The sequence below is a fragment of the Sapajus apella genome, unplaced genomic scaffold (assembly GCF_009761245.1).
Source record: "Sapajus apella isolate SASKATOON/1434 unplaced genomic scaffold, GSC_monkey_1.0 scaffold36, whole genome shotgun sequence".
Taxonomy (NCBI): domain Eukaryota; kingdom Metazoa; phylum Chordata; class Mammalia; order Primates; family Cebidae; genus Sapajus; species Sapajus apella.
Genome location: NW_022436976.1, coordinates 31,925,514 through 31,951,540, shown reverse-complemented (window position 1 = coordinate 31,951,540; position 26,027 = coordinate 31,925,514). Strand labels below are relative to the sequence as shown.

At 43.8% G+C, this 26,027-nt stretch overlaps 1 protein-coding gene across 7 annotated transcripts in view; it reads right to left on the bottom strand.

The window, feature by feature from the left end:
• Positions 1-26,027, bottom strand: part of YIPF1 (Yip1 domain family member 1) — a 45,077-nt gene that overhangs the window by 2,876 nt on the left and 16,174 nt on the right. For 4 of the 7 annotated variants that reach the window (XM_032296939.1, XM_032296933.1, XM_032296936.1 and 1 more), the window contains 5 exons: positions 21,120-21,236; positions 19,671-19,837; positions 19,113-19,295; positions 13,074-13,171; positions 5,397-5,939 (listed from right to left, as the gene is read on the bottom strand). In XM_032296939.1, coding sequence (XP_032152830.1) covers positions 13,082-13,171; positions 19,113-19,295; positions 19,671-19,769 — 372 coding nt within the window. In that variant the 5' untranslated portion in view covers positions 19,770-19,837; positions 21,120-21,236 and the 3' untranslated portion in view covers positions 5,397-5,939; positions 13,074-13,081. Of the gene's footprint in view, positions 1-5,396; positions 5,940-13,073; positions 13,172-19,112; positions 19,296-19,670; positions 19,838-21,119; positions 21,237-26,027 lie in introns of those variants that run through there. The other 3 variants (XM_032296934.1, XM_032296935.1, XM_032296938.1) reach the window with 3 other exon arrangements.

The following is a 26,027-nucleotide window of genomic DNA, read 5'->3' as shown; positions in this document are numbered from 1 at the left end:
CTTTAAAAATGCTCTCCCCATTCTCCTTCCTCTTTTTTTAGTAGATTCATTTTAAGAGCACACAACCATTACAAACTATATTTTCTCCCTCCTAGGTATTACTTGCTCTTAGTTCTACATGTGAACTCATATTTAGTGCTCACCACCTGCTGTGTCAATGTCTTACCAGTCGTTTTGGTTCTCTGAAGTATGGTCCCTAGAAGGTGCCTCAGAAAGATCTCATGGGAATATTCCCTGTGTTCTTCCATGTTGATAACATCTTGTCTGTGACCAGTCAGTTTGGCTAGATGTAACAAACCCTTAGCTCATATTTTCTTTCTTTGGGTATCTTAGATATGTTACCACTGTCTTTGGACATAAAACAGTGTCACCAAAAAGTCTGACGACAATCTAATTTTTTTGAGACAGAGTCTTGCACTGTTGCCCAGGCTGTAGTGCAGTGGTGTGATCTTGGCTCCCCGCAATCTCTGCCTCCTGGGTTCAAGCAATTCTCCTGCCTCAGCCTCCCAAGTAGCTCGGACGACAGATGTGCGCCACCATGTCCAGCTAATTTTTTTTGTATTTTTAGTAGAGATGGGGTTTCACCATGTTGGCCAGGATGATCTCGGTCTCCTGACCTCATGATCCACCCACCTTGGCCTTCCAAAGTGCTGGGATTACAGGCATGAGCCACCGCGCCCGGCCAGCAATCTAACTTTTTTGCCGTATAAGTAAATTTGCCTTTTAGCCTGGATGCCCCAGATATTTTTTTAAACACATTAATTTTCCTAGACTATGTCTCAGTGTTGATCTTCTGTGTTGATTTCCATGGGTATGAGTGTGCCTATTCTATATGTAGTCTTTTTTTTTTTTTTTTTCAGGAAAATTTTAATTATAGTTTTTAAAAAATGTAGTCTCCATTGCTTTTGTTTCTTCTTTGGACATCTATAATAGATCCTTAGAACTTCTCTGCCTATCTTCCATATTGATCACTTTTTCTTTTCTTTTCTTTCTTTCTTTTTTTTTGAGACAGAGTCCTGCTCTGTAGACCAGGCTGGAGTTGCTAAATCTCAGCTCACTGCATCCTCTGCCTCCCAGGTTCAAGTAATTCTTCTGCCTCAGCCTCCTGAGTAGCTGGGATTACAGACAGCTGCCGCCATGCCTCGCTAATTTTTGTATTTTTAGTAGAGTCCCGGTTTCACCATGTTGGCCAGGCTGGTCTCAAACTCCTGACTTCAGGTGATCTACCTGCCTTGGCCTCCCAAAGTGCTGGGATTACAGGCATGAGCCACTGCACCCGGCCCATATTGGTTACTTTTTCTTAAGTTCTTTGATTTGTCTTCATTCATTCTGGAATTTAATCTTTTCCTCCTTTTTCACTTTTTATTCCCTTAAAGCATTATCTGTTGTGCTTATTCACTCTAATATCCCTTCTATTATAATTCAGCCTTCATTTGGGAAATGAGTTTTCTCTTTTCTTTCCAATTCTTTCCTGAGTACTATTACCTAATTTCTGCCTTATAATTCTGATTAGTGATTTTCTTTCATATCCTGTACCATTTTCTTATTTCAGCTCATTTTAAAATATTAAGTTATGGTTTTTATCTGGTTTTGTGGGCATGACTGTCTAGAATGCTTTCATTACAATTAGGGATGTTATTGTGCTCCTCGTTCTAATTTTTCACAGAACAACCTCATTACAAGATTTGACTGCAATCCTTTCTGTTACTCTTTTATACATGAAATTAGTTTTCCTGCACATTTGGGAGGAAGAGGTGGGGCAGAATACCTTTTCTAAATTCAAGGCTTTACAGCTTCATTTTCTGTTTCCATAACATGTTCAAAACTACAGCTCCCTCTTTCTGACATGGCTGTTCACCTCCCCGACTCTCATCTGGACTTCTCTTTCCTTTGCCCCAGACATCCCTGGACTGCCCTCTTTGTGTTTCGCTCCCTACAGCTTCTTCTCTGGTGCCTGGTTGCTCTAGCTTCTTCAGACCTTACTGTGGACCCCTTGCGTGCATGTGCTGTAAACTGGGTGTTACTGTTCTCCCAATTGCCCACTGCACTTTCCAGGGGGCACCTACTGGCTGTTTTGGGGTGCTCTTATTTTCCAATTTCATAGACACCCTGTTGCTATCCTGTGCTTCTTTCCATAAAAATGCTGATATCGTGTAAGTCTTGGTGCTGCCAGAAGATTCCTTCTACTTGAATTTTTGGGTTTGTGGGGATACCTTTTCACTTTTTGTTGTAGATGTCGATATGTTTTGATTTTGCTATCTCAGATGCCGTTTTTATGGGAGAATTCAGGGAGTTTCAAAAACTATGCTAGTGCCACTGCCATCTTCCCAAAATTCATTTCTCTCAATTCTTTGTATGATACCAACCAATGAAATCAAGCTGATAATGGACAAACCACCATCAAGTTTTCTAAAAGTAGTGGTTCCAAGCTGTAGTGGTTATCTAAAACCCATTCTCTCTTCCTTCCTCAATGACAGTATTTTTGTTCATTCAGGGTGACAGTGTGGTCAGCTAAAGAGCATTTCCCAGCCTTCCTTGCAGCTATGGTTAACGAATAAGACATGAGCTTTCTCATTACAAGGCAGGCCAACTCCACTAGCCAACCCTCTTTTACCCTTTCCCTTCCTACTGCCTGTCAAGAGCTGAGTTGAGCTGGAAGAGCTGAGCTGCCAGGATTTGTAATAGAGTTAAGACAAGTAACAGCAAGCCTTTCATCACTTACTGTGATGGTATACGCAAGAGGCTAACCAGGAGAAAGTGCTGGCTCCCCTAATGTTCCATTGCCCACCATGGACCAATGCCAGGCCAGGGTCAAGTGGGCAATCAAACATGGGGATGGTCTCACTGCCAAGTGATCCCTAAACAAAAAGCTCCTCCCATTTCACAGGCCTGGGGGTTGAGAAGAGGAAGAGGGGAAAGGGTATTCTCCAGTCTCCCCGAAGATAAATTGGTCTCTGCAGAGACACCCGAAAGAGGCTATGGCTAGGAGGCCTCCAAAGAGAGGAGCCTGGGTATGAAATGCAGAAATGTGGAAGAACACCCTTGACTACAGTCCCTTCAGAGATGCACAACACTGGCTGGGCACCCAGTCTGGTGTGGGCAGGCAGCTTTTCCCAAGAGGCCTGTGGGGTAAAGCCTTTGTCAGGCCTGAAAGATCAGGCACGGGCTTTTGGCCTGGAACCAGACTCCATACCACCCATACTCTGCTGGAGATAACACAGGCATCTTGGGAGTAGATGACAAATTCATGCTAAGGACTGCCAAGAAGAAGAAAAATAAAAAGAGATGGCATCATGGAACAGCCATGTTAACCTCAGACTACCTCTAAATTTCTATTTACACAGGAAAGACAAAACAGCTGACTTGTTTAAGCTACTGCTTCTCTGGGTTCTTTTCTAGCTGAATATAATTCATAAGAGCTGCATGGAGGTCCCAAAGGCAGTGGCTCCCAAATGGTGGTGCTGGTTGGTTCATGAAATTTTCACCGGTCTTGGCTAGGTGAGAAAAAATTAAGTCAGTCAGTTTTCCATACAGCTAAACTTATCAAGGTTTTAGTACTAAGATTATGCCCCTCCAGATTATTTGATATTATAATGTCCTTTCTTCTCTAAAGATAATGGTGCTAACTGACAATGCTGGCTGTGTCTAGAACCCTTGCTTAAAAACGAAATCCTGGCCAATTTATTATAGAATCTCTAAACATATTTTTGGAAAAATTTACCAGTGATACCGACTTAAAAGTACTTGGTAGCTTGCAGTCCTAGCAACTTGGGAAGTTAAGGCGGGAGGATCCTTTGAGCCCAGGGATTTGAGGCTGCAGCAGGCTATGATGGCTCCACTGCACTCCAGCCTGGGCGGCAGAGGAAGGCAAAAAAAAAGTACTTAGTAATAAACTAAATTCCTCCTCAGATGGAGAAGACTCAGGGGACACAAAACAGCTGTCTTCAAATATCTGAAGGAAATAAGGCTCAGACTTGTTCTGTGAGGCCCAGGGGCAGAGCTAAGCCCACCCAGTGGCGGCTGCTGGGGCGCTTCTGACCGAACAGGCCATTCAAAGGAGGAAATGCTGCCTGGAGAGAGCCGGATGCTGGTAGCCACCGAGCAGTGATCACTGGACTGTAAGATCCAGGAGATCAGGGAACCTGTCTGTTCTATTCACTGTTCTAGCCCCAGTACCTACAATAGTACCCAGCACATAGTAGGTGCTCAGAATATATTTGTTGGTTAATTAATGGGGGGATATTCAGCATTTGATGGGAAGTTTGCCAAGGTGATGTTAGTTCATTATAGCCTGATTTGTGTGTTTCATTTACCTGCATGGTCAACCTTGTAAGTCCAAATGTGTCTTTGTAGCTATCTCAGAAATACATAGGGAACTTTGTCTGGAAGAGGATGATATGGTTTGGCTCTGTGCCGCTACCCAAATCTCATCTTGAATTGTACTCTTGTGGTAGGGATCCAGTGAAAGATACTCTGAATCATGTGGGCAGTTCCTCCCATACTGTTCTCATGGTACTGAATAAGTCTCACGAGATCTGATGGTTTACCAGGGGGTTCCACTTTTGCATCTTCCTCATTTTCACTTGCCGCTGCCATGTTAAGAAGTGCCTTTCGCTTCCTGCCATGATTCTGAGGCCTCCCCAGTTATGTGGAACTGTTAAGTCCAATTAAACCTCTCTTTCTTCCCAGTCTTGGGTATGTCTATCAGCAGCATGAAAAGAGACTAATACAGAGGACAACAGAAACAGTAGGGGATCAGCAATCCTGACTTTCAGAAGCTCAGCCTCCCAGATCGTATGCATTTTGAACAAAAAGTATGTTAAAGGTACCTTTGCGGTGTCACTGGTTTCTCTCTTTAATGCACACTAGCCAGGAAGTTGTGCCAACTTGAAGAGGTACTCAAAGTGCCCAAGAGAATTCTCTGAAATTTGTCAAAATGGGATGTAGATGAACTTTTTTTTAAGAAAAGGTCTCATTTTGCCACCTAGGCTGGAGTGGCTCACTGCACCCTCAACCTCCAGGCGCAAGTGATGCTCCCCTGTGGGCCTCTCGAGTAGCTGGGACTACAGGCGTGCACCACTATACCCAGCTAATTTTTTGTATTTTTTTTTTTTTTTTGTAGAGTCAGGGTTTCACCATGTTGCCCAGACTACTGTCAACTTCTGGGCTCAAGCAATCCACCTGCGGGTTCCCAAAGTGCTGGGATTAGAGGCGTGAGCCACAGCTTCTGGCCGAATGTGTTCTAAAACTCATGTTCCATTCTTATAGGAGGAAAAAATCAGATGTCCATTTTAACTCACACATCATAACGGCGAGCACATTCAATCAGATTCTCAGCACAGACAAACCGTCAGGGAGAAACTTGAGGTCAAAGTCACAAAATGCAGAAACAGACATCATGTGAGGTATTTATTTTGCAACCATTAGGTTCAGCGGTCCAGTATCAGGTTACCAAAGACACATTTTCAAGCTCCCGGTAAATCCCCACCAAAGTTTCTATTGTTTGCCTACTTTAAGATGGCTAGCATTTGGAGAGAAGAGGATCCCCCAGGTAGTCTGTACATAATTCAGAGAGAGGACATCAGAACTTAGCATGGGTCCGTTTCAGGTATTAAGGTACCTACAGTAAAGCATGTTATTTGACTGTGGGTGGCAACAGGACAGCACTGAGCATGCCTAACCCGTTTCCTGGCATTTCAGTCCAATCAACGCATGGTCACAGTGGTCATCCATGGGTGAAAAAGAAGAGCTGAAAGACACATGTGCTGAGCAACATTTAATTTCTGCTTGTTAAACGGGTGATTAGGCACCAGTGTGGCACCATCCAGACACTGGGAGTTTGTGCCACTCCATCAGTTCTCCTGCTGGCTCTGCTCATTTTGCTTTCCTGCAGTGGATGCCACTTCCCAAAGAACCATGCTCCAAAAAACAAAAGAGAACTGAAAAACAAAAAGAGCAACTTTAAAGATAAAGAGACCCCTCCTCCCACAGGAAGGCACTACATTGCCACATTGTAGAAAAGGATATTCATGTACATTTACAGGTATAACTCCAACACCAGAGCAGTCTGCTGCCACCAGTTCCCCAATTCTTGAGCCTTGATCCTGATTCTGATGCTCAAAGTAGACCTTACTGTTGGAAGAAAGATGCTGCTTTGAAAAGTTTTCTTCTATTTCCTTGGAAACCCAATGACCCTCCAAGCCAAGTCCCAAAGCTACCTTCACCATCCTTCTCTCTGTCTCTTCTCCGTGACAGCACTGTATTAAGCACTAGAGGAGGAAAGATAGAGTGGATATGGAGGGACTTAAAGAGCTGGGACCTGGAAAACTGTGGTAGCTGAGATGTAAGATTACATGGGAGATAATGGCAGGATATGAGGCAGGACAAACAAATCAGGGGTAGATTGTGGCAGTACAGGGGGTTACAATTTTGTTCTTTGGGCAGTAGGGGGCCAAAAAAAGTTTCTATGTAGGGAAGTGACACAATCAAAGCGGTGGTCAGAATGATAAATTTTCAAAGACCCCTGTGGCTGTGTATAGTATGAATTGCAAGAAGGAAAAGAAAAGAGGTGGAGAAAGCCATCATGTTACTGCCACAGTTCAAATATGAAATGACTGGTCCTGAACACTGGGTATGGTAATGACAGGACAGAGTTGAAAGATACGTTAGAGGCCGAAAGGACAAGTCTTGCTGACTAATACAATGTGGAAGGTCGGTAGGGGGAATCTACAATCTACCCTGATGCTGAGGTTTCTACCTTGAGTGACTGGATGGATTTCTTAATTTAACAAATACTAAGGACACATATGCCAGGTACTGGGTACAGTGATGAACAAGACAGACATGGTCCAACTGTCAAGGAACCAGTCTACCAAGAGAAGCAACAGGGCAAACAAATACAGCAAATATTTACTTAATTACAATCTTCACTTGCCGGGCGAGGATGTAATAAAGAATTGAACCTACTCTGCAGTCAGGGACAATATAAATGGTGGTGCCATTCCCTGAGACAGGAAGTCATGAGGAGGATCTGGTTGTAGTGGGGATGAGTACAGTCTGGGACGTTATGAATTTGAGGCAACTGTCGGTATACCTAGCTGGGGATTTGCAAGAGATGGAAGCTTGGAAAGAGGGGCTGGACATAGAGTGAAATCCAGGGGAGACTAAAAAATATGGTGGAGAATAAGTTCCCAATGCATAGCCTTCTACTTGGGAGAATGAGCCAGGTCTCCGTGGAGATATCAACTGGGCAACACCACATTCAGATGTCAGCATTTGGTGATAGCATGAAGGTAAGGCTGAGGCAAGGGCTAGCTGCCCAAGTCTACTGGCTCAAGAAAAGAGAAACATTGCCAACAAAATACCTGTGAAAAGTGGCTGGGGAAGTGCAGATGCTGTAATTTGCTGGAGTGAAAGAATCTAAAGCCCTGATCAGCCTTTTAGCAACCATCAACTTGGGTCCTGAAATGCTAAATAAAGGTAGGGACAAACAGGCCCACAGAGCAAGCATTGAAGATTTTATTTTCGTAAACATATACTCTGTTTTTCTCTCATCTTTCTAGTTGTCTGTTCCAAATTAATGTCAAGACTAGGGAAGGCATGTCTCAGAATGTATCCCATTATTAAGCAATGCATGACTATAACTGGAGGCTCCCCTGTGATCCTATGGTTCCAGGGAGAGAAGAGGTTCTCCCAGGAATGTGTTCTAAGCTAAGCCTTCCAATGCTCTCCTGGGAATGTGCTCTAGGCTGTTTTCCAATACACAGATTTACATGGGGAAGGCAGGTTACTGGTGAAATTAGAAGCCATTATTTTTCAGTAAAAGCTGGGAGTCCAGAGATGACAGTAGAAGGCACAGCCAGCTCGTAAATCTGCAGCACTCAGGGCTCTGGACAGTTTCTCTATCAGCAAAGCAACTGATGCTTCTGCAAGGGAGGCTGCAAAGAAGCTGTTCATCACTACCTCATCTGGAGACTTGACACCCAAATGGAAGCGCTAACACCCAAGTTTATAGGTCTGAGCAAAGTCCAGAGGTGTCGAATCTGTATTAACCTGGATGTGAAGTTTTCAAGGGCCCTGAGGGCCAGGCTCTTCTCAGATGCTGCCCGGACTCCCTGAAGTCCTTTACTACCAAAATGAAATGAAGTAACCCAAGTCCTAGCTCAGGGGCAGGTTGAGAGAGACCCTCACCATGGCGATGCCAGTACCTTGGGCCAAGAGAGAGACCCAGGAAACTGTTGCCATTGTATTCTCTACCTCTATGCCTCTCCAGCTGCGCTAGAATTTTCTTGTTCTCAGTGATGTGAGTCCACATCGTGTTATCATGCCCCCTGTACAGCCTAGGTCTTCAGCTGTCCAAAAGTCAAGGGAAGCAGACTACTCTTTTCAGAACAGCTAACTGACTGTGCTCAACCTTCATGTCCCAATTCCAACACGATCCCCTCTATGAAGCTTCCCTCCAGGCCAACTCCAACTGAGTCCCTCCCTTCTTGGCCCCATAATGCTACACTGACAACTTGGCTATGCCATTTAAAGCTTTAATAATTCCTATATGGATTGACAACAGTATATGCAAATATTTGAAATACATGCATATAACTAGTTTGCGCTGTAACAGGGACTCTGAAGTGGCCTCCAGTGATTCCCCACCTGTCTCTAGGCATTCATGCTCTTGTGTAATTCCCTTCCCTAGAAGGTAGATGAGATCTGTGACTTGCTTCTAATCAATAGAAGATGGTAAAGGTGATGACCATCTCTTCCATGTTTATATTATACAAGACAGCAACTTCCATCTCACTATCAGACTTGCTTGTCTCTCTCTCCCTTCATGGCTTGATGAAGTAAGCGATCATACGGAGAGGCTCATGTGGCAAGGAAGCGAGGGTAGCCTCCAAATGCCCGTCAGCAAGAAAGTCCTCCTTCTAAGAAACCACAGGAACTGAATCCTGCCAACAACCTTGTGAGTTGGGAAGCAGATCTTTTCCCAGTCTAGATTTCAGGTGAGACGCCAGCCCTGGCCAACATTTTGACTGCAGCCTTGAGAGAGAATCTGAAGTAGAAGAGCAATCTAAGCTATGCCCAGAGTCCTGCCCCACAGCAACTGTGACAATGTGTACTGTGGTAATGTCACTGGGCACCAGTAGATAATACAGCACTCAAACTCTGAGCTGTTAAGACATGCAATCAAAGGAGTGTGGAGTCTGCTATTAAACACCCCTAGACCCACAGAGGAAGGCTCCATCAAACAGCCAAAGGCTAGCAGTGAGAGCCTGCACATTTTAGTGGTATAAAGAACATTTGTCTAAAAAATGGGAAAATGAAAAACCTCAAAATTTGGCTCCCCAAGGCTTAGATAGGAGTCCCAGATCTGCCTCTAAGAGGCAGGTGATCTTAGTCAACCCAGATGTACTAAGCCCAGGCTTCTCATCTATACATACAATGTGGTCAATAGGGTCAAGCACGGTGGCTCATGCCTATAATCCCAGCACTTTGGGAGGCCGAGGCTGGCAGATCACAAGGACAGGAGTTCAAGACCACACTGGCCAACATGGTGAAACCCTGTCTCTACTAAAAAAAAAAAAAATTAGCTGGGCATGGTGGCTCGTGCCTGTAATCCCAGCTACTTGGGAGGCTGAGGTACGAGAATTGCTTGAACCGGTACCCGGGAGGCGGAGGTTGCAGTGAGCAGAGATGGTGCCACTGTACTCCAGCCTGGGCTATAGAGCGAGACTCAATTTAAAAAAAAAAGTGTGGTCAATAGGGCCTGTAAGAGTGGCCAATGAAAGAGTAAACTAGAAAGTGTTTTGTCGCCGAGCATGGTGGCTCACGCCTGTAATCCTAGCACTTTGGGAGGCCGAGGTGGGCAAATCATCCGAGCTCAGAAGTTCAAGATCAGCCTGACCAACATGGAGAAACCCTGTCTCTACTAAAAATCCAAAAATATTAGCTGGGCATGGTGACGCATGCCTGTAATTCTAGCCAATTGGGAGGCTGAGGCAGTAGAATGGCTTGAACCTGGGAGGTGGAGGTTGCAGTGAGCCAAGATCATGCCACTGTACTCCAGCCTGGGCAACAAGAACAAAACTCTGTCTAAAAAAAAAAAAGAAAGTGTTTTGTCAAATGGAATGTGACAGATACACGTTAGTTTGCCCCAGAGCTCTGGAGTGGCCTTGGATAAGGCGCTGTCCTCCCTTGGCCTCAGCTTCCTTACTGTAAAATGAGGAGGGAAGCCCATGCTATTTAACGTCTCCAAGGGCTCTGACCTTCTTTGATTCTAACATCACATATCCATGAGAAGAGAGGAAGAAGGGAAAGTGGTAGACTATATCATTTTACAATAGTTGCCCAGTCATTCTACTGGCCAGTGTGACTGTCTTACCATCAAGGAACTGGAAGGCATTTGACCAGTCATATCTAGTCAACCTGCAGGGCCTACAACCTGGATTCCTCAATTAAGAGGGAAAATCCCCATTTGTTTTACAAAAAGAAAAAAAGGATCAAGGTAAAGTCAGTGGAAGCCACCGAATTTCAATACAAATGACTGATGTACTCTCAGAGGGGCAGTAGCTTTGATTTTATTGCTGAGCACCCTAATTATGTGCCAGAAGCTTTTATAAAAATAATCTCCAATCTTATATAGGTTGCGTCATCTTTATTTTAAAGACAAGTTAGCTGAGGCTCAAAGAGAGTAAGCCCCTGACCCAAGGCACATTGCTAGTACATGGTAGGGCTGGGATTTATCATTATTATTATTAGAGACAGGTTCTCTCTCTATCATCCAGGCTAGAGTGCAGTGGCGCAATCACAACTCACTTTAATTTCCATCTCCTAGGCTCAAGTGATCCTCTGATCCTCTGACCTCCTGACTAGCTGGGACTACAGGAGCATGCCACCATGCCCAGCTAATTTTATATATATACATTTTTTTTGAAACAGAGTCTTGCTCTTTCACCAGGCTGGAGTGCAGTGGCACGATCTTGGCTCACTGTAACCTCCGTCTCCCGGATTCAAGCGATTCCCGTCTCAGCCTCCTGAGTAGCTGGGACTACAGGTGCACACTACCATGCCCAGCTAATTTTTTGTATTTTAGTAGAGACAGGATTTCACCATGGCCAGGATGGTCTTGATCTCCTGACCTCATGATCTGCCTACCTTGGCCTCCCAAAGTGCTGGGATTACAGGCATGAGCCACTGCACCCGGCCAATTTTTTATATTTTTTGTAGAAACGGGGTTTTGTCGTTTTTCCCAGGTTGGTCTCAAACTCCTAAGCTCAAGTGATCTGCCTGCCCCGGCCTCCCAGAGTGCTGGGATTATAGGTGTGGGCCACTACATCCAGCCTGGAATTTATTTATTTATTATTATTATTTTTTAAGACAGAGTCTCACTCTGTCACCCAGGCTAGAGTGCAGTGGCATGATCTCGGCTCACTGCAACCTCCATCTCCTGGGTTCAAGCAATTTTCCTGCCTTAGCCTCCCGAGTAGCTGGGACTGCAGGTGTGTGCCACTATACCTAGCTAATTTTTTATTTTTAGTAGAGATGGGGTTTCACCATGTTGGTCAGGATGGTCCTGAACTCCTGACCTCTGGTGATCTGCCCGCTTTGGCCTCCCAAAGTGCTAGGATTATAGGCGTGAACCACTGCACCCTGCCCCAGCCTGGGATTTAATTTTAATTTTATTTAACTGTAAGCCCCTGGTTTTTGCACATATCTCATGGCTCTGGGAGATAGCAGCTTGGGCAGAAAAGACAGTCTGTGATTACAAACCAAAGTAAATGTTCTTGGCCTACAGCAGGATCATGTGCAGAGTGTGGGTTCATTTATTCATGCCACAAACATTTACTGAGCGCCCTATGCATACCAGGTTATGTGGTAGGCAATGCAGATATAGAGTAATACCACTCCTTGTTCTTGTGGAGCTCAGTCTAATTGGGGAGACCTTGTAGTATACAGAAGACAAATGAATGGATAAATAGCTGAATGAATGGACAGGCAGATGGACACACAATCAGTCAGCCATTAGTGTTTCAAGCACCATGAGAGTGATGCTTAATACAAAGTGTAATGGGATCACTGGATAAGTGATGAGACCACACAAATGGCCAGGTGCAGTAGCTCATGCCTGTAATCCCAGCACTTTGGGTGGCCAAGGTAGGTGGATCACCTGAGGTCAGGAGCTCGAAACTGGCCTGGCCAATATGGTGAAATCCCATCTCTACTAAAAATACAAAAGGGTGTGGTGGCGCATGCCTATAATCCCAGCTACTTGGGAGGCTGAGGTGGGAGAACTTGTTGAATCTGGGAGGCAGAGGCTGCAGTGAGCCAAGATCGTGCCACTGCACTTCAGCTTGGGCTACAGAGACCCCGCCTCAAAAAAAAAAAAAAAGACCAGACAAATGATGGCAATCAGAAGGGAAGAAACATTTCAGACAACTGGAATGGCAAGTGCAAAGGCATAACATGTTTGGCTATGGCAAGATGTTCCATTTGGCTGCAGCCTTGGTACACTGAGGAGGTAGAACAGGGAAATAAGGAACAAACCATGAAGCGGGTCTTTTTCCTATCCTCTAACCCACCGAGCTAACCATTGACAGTGAAATCATTAAAGAGGCCCTGAGAACACACAAGCCATGAAAATTTGAGAACTCCATGAGTAATTCAAAAAGGGTCACACTGAAGTTCTGAGGCCAGTATGAGATGTCACAGATACACTAGAAAAAAAACCACCAGGATTGTTATAAAATGGAACAAACCCATATCGTGCTGTAGGAAAGGGTTCAGGGAGGAGAAGAGAGTCTTCTCTGCTGGGACCAAAAGCAGGTGCTCCTCTTGCAGAAGAATATAAGAGCTCATGTTATCCAACTCTATGAAGTCAGTATCATGCAAATTTTAAATCTGAAGCCTTAATAAGAGGAACACAGAAACACAGACATGCACATGCACAATCCCACACTGAACTGTGCAGAAGGATAAAAGGGTCTGGCCCTCTGTGCTTGAAGCTAACAGCAACAGAACGGAAACACCTGCCCATGTTTTACAGCACCACACAGCAAGATAAAAATATAATCTCTTACTTTCCTCATTAGCTGGACTTGGCTGCAGTAACTGTTTGGTTTGGAATCGCTGTAGTTGTTGGGAGATGGTCCATCTCTGGTGCATCAAAAAAGTATGCCTGTGGGAAAAGGAGACCCAGGAGGGAGTTAAAAAAACAATGGTCTGCCTAAGTGTTCTTTTAGACTCCATGCTAATAGTACTTTCAGGCTCTCGCGACCCCTAAGTTTTTCCTACCATGTTTGCCATCACACTAAACTACCACCATCTCTGTTTACATTTGTCTCACTAAATTGTGAGTACTTTTAAAAATTTAACTACCACGTATTGAGCACTTACTATATTATGTGACTTACTCTTAAGAACCCTGTGTCATTGTTATGATTATCCTCATTAGACAGATAAAGACACTAAGGCTCAGAGAGACTGTCATTTGATCAGGTGAACATGGCTAATGAGTGATGAAGCCAAGGCTCAAACCTAGGTCTGTCTGACTCCAAAGCACAAGCTCCTCATCACTACATTATGTAGTCTTTCCTCTCGGCTACAGGCTGTATCCTTCTTCTTTTTTTTTTTTTTTTTTTTTTTTGAGATAGTCTCACTCTGTCGCCAAGGCTGGAGCGCAGTGGCATAATCTCAGCTCACCACAACCTCCACCTCCTGGGTTGAAGTGATTCTCCTGCCTCAGCCTCCCGAGTAGCTGGGATTACAGGCACACACCACCATGCCCAGCTAATTTTGGTATTTTTAGTAGAGACAGGGTTGCACCAGGTTGGTCAGGCTGGACTTGAACTCCTGATCTCATGATCTGCCCACCTCAGCCTCCCAAAGTGCTAGGATTACAGGTGTGAGCCATCACAGCCAGCCCTTCTTCCTCTTTGTGTCACCAGCACCCCTGCACAGAGCCTGACACACTAGGTAACCAATCAATACCTAATAAACTGAACTACATTAGCTTGTTGCTAAACTAGTTAGTTGGCTTTCTGCAAAGACCTTGAAAAGAAAGTGTTAGGCGTGCTTTACCTAAAAATTCTTCAGCTAGAAGAGGTTTGGGAAGTACTTCCACTTACCATCTACAATGTAACTGTCAACAGTGAGAATGAGGTGGAGGAGGGAAGACATAAGGAGAATCTTTCCACCTGTCTCAATGTCTAGAGAAACCTAACTTGAGCCCAGGAAAATACCAATCTCACTAGCTTTGAATACTGGTTGTTCAAAGGAAAGGTGAATCATCAAGGCCCACTGAACGCTCATGACACCCCCTTGGGGTCAGTGCCTTTAGGAAGGCACACTGTTAGAAAGCCACCAAGGGCCAGGTGTGGTGGCTCACACCTGTAATCCCAGCACTTTGGGAGGCTGAGGCGGGCAGATTACCTGGGATCTGGAGCTCGAGACCAGCCTGACCAACATGGAGAAACCTTGTCTCTACTAAATATACAAAATTAGTCGTGTACGTTGGTGCATGCCTGCAATCCCAGCTACTTTGGAGTCTGAGGCACAGGAGAATTAGTTGAACCCAGGAGGTGGAGGTTGCAGTGAGCCAAAATCGTGCCATTGCACGCCAGCCTAGGCAACAAGAACAAAACTCCGTCTCAAAAAAAAAAAAAAAAAAAAAAAAAAAAAAGCCACCAAGCACTGCTTTTCACCAGTTCTGCTCTTTATCAGCCAGAAGGGGGCATCAACACAACATGCTGGAGCTCTCCCCCTACCTGTTGCTATTCCATATTAACTCTTTTTGAAAACTTCCCAGATGATGCCTTTCTCTACAGACTCCCTCTAGTTTGCCACATTCCCAGAGCAATTCCATTACTTTTAAGAGGCTCACTACCTAGGAACCCTTCCAGCAGCTGTTTTCTGGGACGAGGAACAAAGAGTCCCTAACTTAAGTGGGGGATAGGACTGCAGTGCTAGTAATGGGCTCCAGTTCTCCCGCAGGTGCACTGTGCCACAGCCAGGATGCAGGAACAAAGCCTTTCTTCCAGGCTACTGCAGGACACCCTTGTAAGACAGAATGAACAAAAAGGCCCAGGTTCTATAGCTGGCTCTGCTACTACCTCATACTGTGACTTCGGACAAGTTGTTCCACCCACTTTAGCCTCAGCTTTCTGATCTATAAAACTTAAGGATTAGAAAAGACTATCTTAGCTGGGTGTGGTGGCTCACACCTGTAATCCCAGCACTTTGGGAGGCCAAGGCGGGTGGATCACTTGAGGCCATGAGTTCGAGACTAGCCTGGCCAACATGGCGAAATCCCATCTCTACTAAAAATACAAAAATTAGCCAGCATGGTAGCACATGCCTGTAATCTCAGCTACTCAGGAGGCTGAGGGACAAGAATCACTTGAGCCCAGGTGGTGGAGGTTGCAGTGAGCTGAGATCACCCCGCTGCACTCCAGCCTGGGTGACAGAGGGAAACTCTTGTCTCAAAAAAGAAAAGATGATCTCTTAGGGCTATTCCTTGAACAATCTTGAATCCTAAGATTCATTAATTCCACAAATGCTTACAACAATCACAGCCATCATTTGGGGAGTACCTACTGTGTGCCAGGCACATAATTGATCATTAATCTGCTCAAAAATGCTGTAACAAGCCATTTTATCCCTTTTAAAGATGAGAAAGTTGAGGCTCAAAGACATGGAGATTTTCCCAAGGCTAGACAGCTATGTGTCCTAGCTAGGATTTCACTCCAGTCAAGTCCATCTCCACTGGGGCATCTCCAGTCTGCACTCTTCTAATTCTCCAGCACATCCTGCAGCTTGGCGCCAAGTCTATGTCCAGTCCAGATCTAGGCACCGTGGAGACCTCAAAGCTGAATCAGCTCTGCAAGTAGGGGTAGGGCACAGTTCCCTGTAAAAGCCAGCAGTAACCACCTCAAACTTAGGCTTGTACAGCTCCAAACATACAATAAGGATGAAGCCTCTGGGTGCTTCCTTAGCCATCCCTGCCGGATGTGTTCTGCTATAACTTAGCTATGTACAATCACTGAGGGGCCCCTGGCAGGTATGGGGATGTCATATGCTTCACCGCACTAAGGCAAAAACACCAATCTGTATTCCCCAGGGGAGAGTGAGAAAGCCAAGTTGTCTGGTTCAGCTGGTGCCCCTCAGCTCAAATAACTCCCTACCAGTTCCTCTCTCTGCCCTAACAATAATAATATTGTCTTCCACTTACATGACTGGTCATATTTTCCATGCTGCATGTATCATTCAATCCTTGCAACAGTAAAGGCGCTGCCATGGCATGCCCAATCGGCTCCTGTTTCTAATTGAAGAGGCAGGAGTCCAGAGAAGGGGAAATCACCCAAGCAGGGGGTAGTGGAGCTGGGACTGGAACCCAAGTTTCCTAAGTTCTGGCTCAGCTCTTCTGCAGTGCACAACACCTCAGAAGAAAAAGGAGGGGGTGGTCACTGTGGAGAACAAAACCCAGGCATGGTGGGCCCCTGGTTGGACACCTGACCACGGGATGTGGTAGGTAGAGACAGTGTTTCACCATGTTGCCCAGGCTAGTTTCAAACTCCTGGGCTCAAGAGATCTGCCTGCAACTTCCTCCCACAGTGCTGGGATTACAGGCATGAGCTACCACGGCCAGCCTGAAATGGGTTCTTAATAATAACCGTAATAGCTCCCTGCTCCACTGTTCAATCTGCCCTGCTCCTATTCCTTACAGAAATGAGAAAGGCAATGCCTCTTCTCCTGCCTTATTCTCTTCGCCAATATCTGTCAGGTGCGTAAGGGGAAGAAATTCAGAAGAGAGATGGGGGATGTTGGTGAGGGATGAGAGATCCCAGTGAGAGTTGGTTACAATGAAAAGGTTGTTCTTCAGCAGAGAGAAAGGTCCCAGAAGAGTCACGGCAGCATTTTAAAGAATCAACTTGGAGATTCCAAGTGCCAGAAGTTAATAGTGTCATTCTGCCATGAGGCAAACCATAAGGCCCGCCTCAAGGGTTTAAAGCTAACACTCATGTAAAGTGCATGTAAACTAGGTTTGTGTTTCACGACTTGGCACTTTTTATGAGACTTGTTTAATGATAAAGCATTGGGATTTCATTAATGCATTTAATGAGACATGGTTGTCTACACAAAAATGTTAAAGGTCAAATGGTGCCAAAGAAACATTTACTCCTAAAATTTGCAAAACTTGACCAAGGGCCCGGAAACCTGCCATGTGGAAAATTTTCTAAGTGCTATAAGACACCTTCCCATGGGCATGGCTTTGCCTTTATTAGTGACCTTAACATTCTTGGACTCTGATTCTTTTCAAAACCTGCAACAGGGCTTGTTAAGGCTGTGGACAGCAAATTTTGTGTGCAATGTGTACAGAATATGTCTCCTTAGGATCAAAGGAAAGGGACCTAATTGATGGGCATTTTAGAGGACAAGTTCCATGTGAAGTGCTTTATAGATATCATTTTATTTGACTCTCAGAACAACCTTGTGGCAGGAAATATACCCATGTCACAGATTAAGAAATTAAGATTCAGAGAGGAACAGTAACATCTCCAAGTTCACACAGCCAATAAGTGACAGAGCTGGTCTTCAATCTGGGCTTATCTGACTCAAAAGCACATGCTCTCCCGAAAAAGACACCTAGACACATGAAATCAACTGTTTTAAATGTTGTTCACCTTAAAAGTAACTCCACTTTCCCATATCTGACTTCATTTTCAAGCTTTCTAGCTTTAAATTTAAAACTTTTAATTTCTACCTTTAAATTTAAACTTTAAACTTTCTACCTTTAAATAAAACTTTAAGCTGGGCACAGCAGCTCACGCCTGTAATCCCAGCACTTTGGGAGGCCGAGGCAAGCAGACCACAAGGTCAGGAGATTGAGGCTATCCTGGCCAACATAGCAAAACCCTGTCTCTACTAAAAATATAAAAATTAGCTGGGCATGGTGGCGTGTGCCTGTAATCCCAGCTATTGCAGAGGCTGAGGCAGGAGAATCACTTGAACCAGGGAGGTGGTGATTGCAGTGAGCTGAGATCGCGCTACTGCACTCCAGTCTGGATGAAAGAGCAAGACTCCTTCTCAAAAAAATAAAAATAAATAAATAAAAACTTTAAATTTCAAAAATCTTTCTAGGTATGTGCAGAAAATCAGCAAAGGCATCCAAAAACAGAATTCTCCAATCCCAGCTCTCTAGCCCTATATAGTCTAGTCGCCCCTCCATATACACAGGCTCAGTCCTCAGGCTCAACCAACCACGATGAAAAATATTCTTTAAAGATATATAAGTCAAAAAAAAATGACAACAAAATACAAATTTTAAAATACAGTATAGTAACTACTTACATAACATTTACATTGCACTAGGTATTATGAGTTATCTGGAAATCATGTAAAGCCCATAGGAGGATGTGTATACATAATTTTTATGTAGGGGACTTGAGCACCAATGCTTTGGTAGAGTGTCCTGGAACCAACCACACCCCTACAACCCCAATACTGAGGAACGAATGTATGTAGACACTCATCTACCCAATTTCCTCTGGTCAGACCCCAAATTCTAACTAGATTACTGAAATTAGGCAAAACCAAAGTCTAAAGTCAAATTCTCATAATTTCACCACTTCCCATGTAGGTGAGTCTATTTAAAATGGTATTTTATTTCATAGAATTTTTTTTTTTTTTGAGGTGAGTCTATTTAAAATGGTATTTTATTTCATAGAATGTTTTGTTTTGTTTTGTTTTTGACACAGGGTCTCCCTCGGTCACCCAGGCTGGAGTGCAGGGGCACGATCTCAGCTCACTGCAACCCCCACCTCCTGGGCTCAAGCGATCCTTCTACCTTAGCCTCCCAAGTACCAGCTTGAGGATCGCTTGAGCCACCATGTCCAGCTAATTTTTGTATTTTTTGTAGAGATGGGATTTTGCCATGTTGCTCAGGCTAGTCTGGAACTCCTAAGCTCAAGAGATCCACCCACTTGGGCCTCCCAAAGTGCTGGGATTAGAGGCGTAAGCCAACGCACCCAGTTCTAAAAGAACTGTTTTGTCTAACAATTTGAGATTTTTTAGCATTTGGATATAAAACACACCAAAAGAATATAGGAATGAACCCATACCAAGCAGCCCACAGAAAGCAGCATATGAAGCAACACAATTGTCATAACTGTGGCCAATGCAACGCGTCGGTTATCCTCACGAACAGCTGGCCAAAATGTCATTGCCAAGACAGATCCTGAGATGCCCAGGGCAATCATGACTAGAATCCAACGAACAGCTTTCTGGGGGATAATCCACAGTATCTGAAAGAAGACAAAAGGAGGAGGGGGGAGTTCTTTGGAGGCATTTGTTAATTCCAGGCATATATGTTTACAAAGACCCCTCAGCCAATCGGCGGCTGGGCCCCCACTGCCACTCTGGTATTTCAGTACAGGCTGGAGGAACACCACCAGCATGCAGACTGAGGCACATGCTTTTGTAACAAAAGGCCCACGATCCAGTGAAGGCACTTGGCTCCCCAGACCCTTTTCATGCTAAACTTCTAACTTCAAAGGAGATTTTTCAGGAGCACATGAGTGTTGGGCTGGAAATAATGATGCTAGGTCAAGTTCTTAGTTGAAGTTTCTACCAAGACCACAGCATCACTCAGAATCTGCTCCCTAAGGGTTGGTACTTACTGCGGTGGGGATATAAATGAAGAGTGAATATCCATAGACACACACAATCTCCAGAAATGAATAGGAGACGATGTTCATAACTTTGCTGTTTCTCCACATGAGGAAACCCCAGAGTGCAAAAGGAACCAGCCAGGCATAGGCATAGATGATGGTAGCTGCTATGGACACTGAGGATAACAGAACACAAGTTTCAATCTCCATCATGCCTTTAATAGACCATCAGAGCACTCCAACACCTTACTGTACTTAAATCCTACCATGTCAATCGACTTCAGTGGACAATGGAATCATGTCTTACTGGTCTGTAATCCCTGAGCTTGGCATAGTATCTGATACACAGTAGGCATTCTAGAATGTTTGTTGGCTTAATGAATCTTTAGCATTTGTCTTTGTGGTAATGATCAATAGTTTCTCATATGGTTTCTATAGTTCATTTAATAATTAACAACTAATATTATTAAACAACTGAACTATGGCCGGCTGCAGTGGCTCACGCCTGTAATCCCGGCATTTTTGAGAGGCCGAGGCGGGCGGATCACAAGGTCAAGAGATCGAGACCATCCTGGCCAACATGGTGAAACCCCGTCTCTACTAAAAAATACAAAAATTATCTGGGCATGGTGGCATGCGCCTGTAGTCCCAGCTACTCAGGAGGCTGATGCAGGAGAATTGCTTGAACCCAGGAGGAGGAGATTGCAGTGAGCCAAGATGGCGCCACTGCACTTCAGCCTGGCGCCTGGCTACAGAACAACACTCTGTCTCAAAAAAAAAAAAAAGAATATATTCCAGTTGTGGCCAGGTGTGGTGGCTCACATCTATAGTCCTAACTAGCACTTTGGGAAGCCAAGACAGGAGAATCACTTGAGCCCAAGAGTTTGAGATCAGCCTGGGCAACCAGGCTGGGAGGTTGGTTAGGGAGACCAGTCTCTTCAAAAAATAGAAAAACTGGCCAGGTATGATGTTGCATGTCTGTAGTCCCAGCTACTCAGGAGGCTGAGGTGGGAGGATTACCTGAGCCCAGGGAAGTGGAGGCTGCAGTAAGCAGTGATTGCGTCACTGCATTCTGGCCTGGGCAATGAAGTGAGACATTGCCTCAAAAAAAAATGGGGGGTGGGGAATCAATTCCAGTTGCTATTGGGCCTTGATTTACAGCTTTCCAAAAGATCATGTGGATTCATAACCTTGTGAATGTATTTAATGCCACTGAATTATACACTTAAATGGTAAATTTTATGTAACATATATTTTATCACTGTAGGAAGAAAAAGATTATGTGGATTTATATAGATGAGTCGTAAACTCATCTATACATTTGAGTAGATACATTTGAACCCTAAAACACAAAAGCAGGGCTACAGCACCTAGAGATGGGGCCCAGGAGCTCAGTGATAAAAAGAACTCAAGGCTAGAGACTGACAGCATTCCAAATGAGTCAAGCTATTCACCAACCTTTTCGGAATTCAGGCACATAATGGTACGTCTTCTCTCCCAGATGGATCAAGAAGTTGGAGAGATTCCCACTAATTGCTATGGCAAAGACCAATGTGGCACATATCCAAAAGGGGCCTGCAAAGGAAACAAGAAAATGAAGCACAAGCCTTTAGATTCTTACAGAATTTCTTTACTTCCTCTTCTGATTCTTATAGAATTTCTTACCTTCCTCTTCTATTCATGTTAGCAAAAAGAAAACAAATTTTCTAGATGGGATCAACACTTGCTAGAGGAAAATTTTCTTTTCTCAAAGGTCAAACTGCCTTAAAGAAGGTGGGGGGTTGGTATTCCAATCCAAAGGCCAAAACGCCTTCCACAATTAGGTGAATGAAGACACTGATTTGTGTATAGCTTCTTTTATTGGAGGATCACCGCTGACAAAGAAAAATCCACAGGCTTTTTGTTAAGCCTTTCACCAGAATCCATGAAGTAAAGATTACTTACCTTATCTAAATGCCAAATGTTGGCATCACAGAAAAAGAAGTTAAATCAGGCAGTGCCTTCCGCAGCATACAGAAAGAGCAGGGCAAGCAGAACACTGGAGGGCAGAGTCGATTAAACCTACCAGTTCGCCATGGTTGTGTTTGAGTGTGTGTGTGTGTGCACGCGCACACGTGTGTGTGTGTACGCGCACACGTGTGTGTGTGTGTTTAAGGCTTTTTCTTTTTTTTTTTTAATGAAAAAGTAATACAATGTACCATATACACCTACTATATACCCACAAAAATTAAAAATAAAAATTAAAAAAAAGTAATACATCTATATGGTCCAGTGTTCAAAAGATACAAAGGGAATACCGAGAACAGCAAGCTCCCCTCCCTCTCTGTGCCCTGGCTCTGTATCTCCTCTCCCTAAAGCCCACCAAAGTAACCAGATTCTGATGAAACCTGCCAGGAATATTCCACTCATGTATATAAGCAAATGCCTCTGTATGTATGTGTTCACTTTATATATATGATTATATATGTATATATATATACACACACACACACACAATGAGCACCATACTTTGCAAACCCCTTTCATTATTTGCTTGATTTCATGAACATTATCCTTATCACTCCCCATCTAGAAAAAGTACTATGTAGAACAAATACAATCTTTAGATTGAAAGAGTTTAACAAATTGTATGAATTTAATTTTTCAATTTCACTAATATTTTGCAACACCCTTTGAGATAGTTTCAGGCACCTTGACACATCACAAAAGTACGAACATTACTGTCATAGGAGAGATGACTAGCAGAAACAGATTAGTACTTTCCAAAGCCAAGCACTGGCTCCTGAGGTGGGAAAAGGAACACAAGCTACCAAATGGGATGCTTCCAAAAGTCACTAATATTAGCTCTCCACAGATTGCCTCTTTACTGAAAGCTTTCTGCTGTAGCCAAGGACTAAATCTCAAAGTATTATTCTGAGTGCCCACATGTAAGAGTGGCAAAAAACAAACAAAAAAACCCCCACAAGACTCCCATAGCCAAAAAGCTTTATTGAATGAATGAATAAAACTGACCATGTGTTATAGATGGGCTGACACCATCCAAGCATATGACCACAAGTGGCCAAAATATTAACTTACAATACCCATATAACTAGAAAACCAAAAATATCATGTACTCTCAGCCATTATTTACTAAGTACCCACTACCCTCTGCTGGGGACACGATGACGTGCAACAGGGACAGTCACTGGCTCTAGTGCATCCATACACTCCAGGGAGACAACCAATAAAATATCTAATCTCAGAGGGTAGTACAGGGTGCTTATGGGAGCATATAGTGAGGGCACAAAACCTAGAGAACAGGATGCATAAGCTGGGATCTAAAGAAGAATAGAAGTTTGCCAAGTGAGGACAGAAGAGAAGAGAGGTTCAAGAAGAGGGAACAGCAGAAGCAGAGACTCTGAAGTAAGAGATTACAGTTCAAGGCTAAGTTTCAGGTCAGCCTGGCCAACATGGTGAAACTCCGTCTCTATTAAAAATGCAAAAATTAACTGGGCATGGTGGTACACGCCTGTAGTCCCAGCTACTTCAGAAGGCTGAGACAAGAGAATCGCTTGAACCCAGGAGGCAGAAGTTGCAGTGAGCCGAGATTGCACCTTTGCACTCCAATCTTGGCAACAGAGTGAGACTCCGCCTCAAAAAAAATACCTATCTTTTCAATGGTGTCATACTATGCATATCCTTCCACAACATGCTTTTTTAAATCATTGTGCTGAGATTTATCTATATCTATGCTTTTAGCTCTCATTCATTTTTTTTAAACTACAGACTTCTATGTATGAATATAGTATGATGTATCTCTTCTGCTGATGGATATCTTGGTTGTTTCTAAATATTTGCTATTATAAGCAATACTGCTACAGTGAATAATATTCTTCTATATGTTGTCTCATATATATGTGCATTCCTCTAAAATTATCTACCTAGGAGTGAAACTGCTGAATTGCAGGGTATGAGCATCTTCAAACTGCTCCAATTTGTGTATCAGTTACATACCCACCACACAAAAGTTCCCACTGTTCCACATCCTTGACAATACTTAATATCAATGTTCATGAAATCTGACCTAGAGTATGTCACCTGGCTTGGTACAGTGGCTCATGCCTGAAAGATCAGCACTTTGGGAGGCTGAGGCAGGAGGACTGCTTGAGATCAGGAGTTTGAGGCCAGCCTGGGCAACATAGTGAGACGCTGTCTCTACAAAAAATACAAACATGGTCGGGCGTGGTGGCTCAAGCCTGTAATCCCAGCACTTTGGGAGGCCGAGGTGGGAGGATCACGAGGTCAAGAGATCAAGACCATCCTGGCCAACATGGTGAAACCCCGTCTCTACTAAAAATACAAAAAAAATTAGCTGGGCGTGGTGGCATGCACCTGTAGTCCCAGCTACCGGGGAGGCTGAGGCAGGAGAATTGCTTGAACCTGGGAGGCAGAGGTTGCAGTGAGCCGAGATGGCGCCACCACACTCCAGCCTGGCGCTTGGCAACAGAGCAAGACTCTGTCTCAAAAAAAATACAAACATTAGCCAGGCATGGTGGCACATGCCTATAGTCCCAGCTACTCAGGAAGATGAGGTGGGGGAGGATGGCTTGAACCCAGGATTTTGAGTCTGCAGTGAGCCATTATTGTGCCACTGCACTCCAGCCTGAGCAGCAGAGCAAGAGCTTGTCTCAAAAAACAAAAAAAGTATGTTACTCCTCTGTCCAAACCCTCCAATTCAAGCAAATGCCAAAGTCCTCACTGTGACTTATGAGACCTTACCTGCCCCTCCACACTGTCTCTCTCACCTCATCTCCTTCTAGGTCCCCATGTCCACTCTCTTCCATTCCCATTAACCTCTTGCTATTCTTCGAACGCACTAGGCTCCTGCCTCAGGGTCTTTGCACTTGCTGATCCATCTGTTTCAAGTGCTCTTCTCTTAGATACCTACATGAATCACTCCCAATTACTTCAGGTCATTACTCAAAGTCATCTTTTAAAAATTTCAAATTCATCCATTTATACAAACACTTCATGTCCTTCTCCTCTCTGCTCTTAAATTTTCACCTAAGCATTCATTACTAGAAAAATATTTTTACTTTTCTTTGCTTATTGTTAAACTCAGTAAATTACAAATTGCCTAAGGGTAGAGTTTTTTGTCTGTTTTCACTGTTGTATCTCCAGTACTTAGAATAGTAAAAGCTCAACATTTGTTGAATGAATTGAATGAATAAATGAAGACAAGCCAAATTGTATATGTTTACTAAAATAATGAGCATAAATAAATATCTTATTTTACCTTTTATTTCCCTGGTTGCAGGTGGGGCTAAGCATCTTTTCATAGATTTATTGCCTTTTTTTCTCCCAGAGTTGCTTGTTTTCTTCTTGTAATTTGTGGGTGTTCAACATATATTCTCGTTTCTCACTGTTGGTTGGTTATATGCATTGGGAGTATGTTCCCTGGTCTGTGATTTATTTTTTTACTTTGCTTATGGTTTATTTTGTTGTGTAGAAATTTTAAATTTTAGTTGAAATGTAGTCAAAGTTATCAATCTTTTCTTTACACTCTGTAAACTGTCATCTTTTTCTTAACTGCCTTCCTCCAACCTCCACCCACAACAAAACCTAATCCTCTCCGCAGTAAAACACTTCACCTATATTGTACCTTATTTTAACCATGTCTATGAGCTAATGAGGCTACTAGTGTCACAGAAAAGAAGCAAGCTTTGGGTTCAACCCCTGGCTTTGTTATGAGAGGCGGCATAGCATAGTGATGAAGAAATGGATTATGAGCCACAGTGTCGATTTGAAAATTGAGCTCAGCACTTACTAGCTGTATGATCTTAGGCAAGTTACTAGACCTCTGTGTGACTCAGTGTCCTTATCTATAAAATGGGGATAATAATAGTATCTGCCTCATAAAGTTGGATCTGTCATAAAGATTAAATGAGTTAATACAGGTACTGCCCTAATAATAGTGTCTGGCACATCATAGGCACTATACGTGTGTTTACCATTATTGTTGCTAACTCTGTAACTATGGGCAAGTTATCTCCTTAACCTCAGTTTTCTCTTTTGTAAGATAAGGCTACCTTGGAGTATGAGAAATAAAATAGCATAATACACTAAAATAGTGCCTATCTCCACGCTTGGCACTTATAAGGTACAACAGATGTCAGTGCTCTCTCTTCTTCCTCATTAGAGCTAGGGACTATGGCCTTATCTTTAAAGCCTCAACCCCTAGCACAGGGCCTCGCATAAAATAAGGTACTAAAAACTGTTTGAGCACGTGCTCTACGCCAAGGCCTCGGCCACACTCTAAAGACACTGAAACACAGAGCCTCCCCCTCAGGCTACAAGTAAGAATGAATGAGACAGACAGAGAAA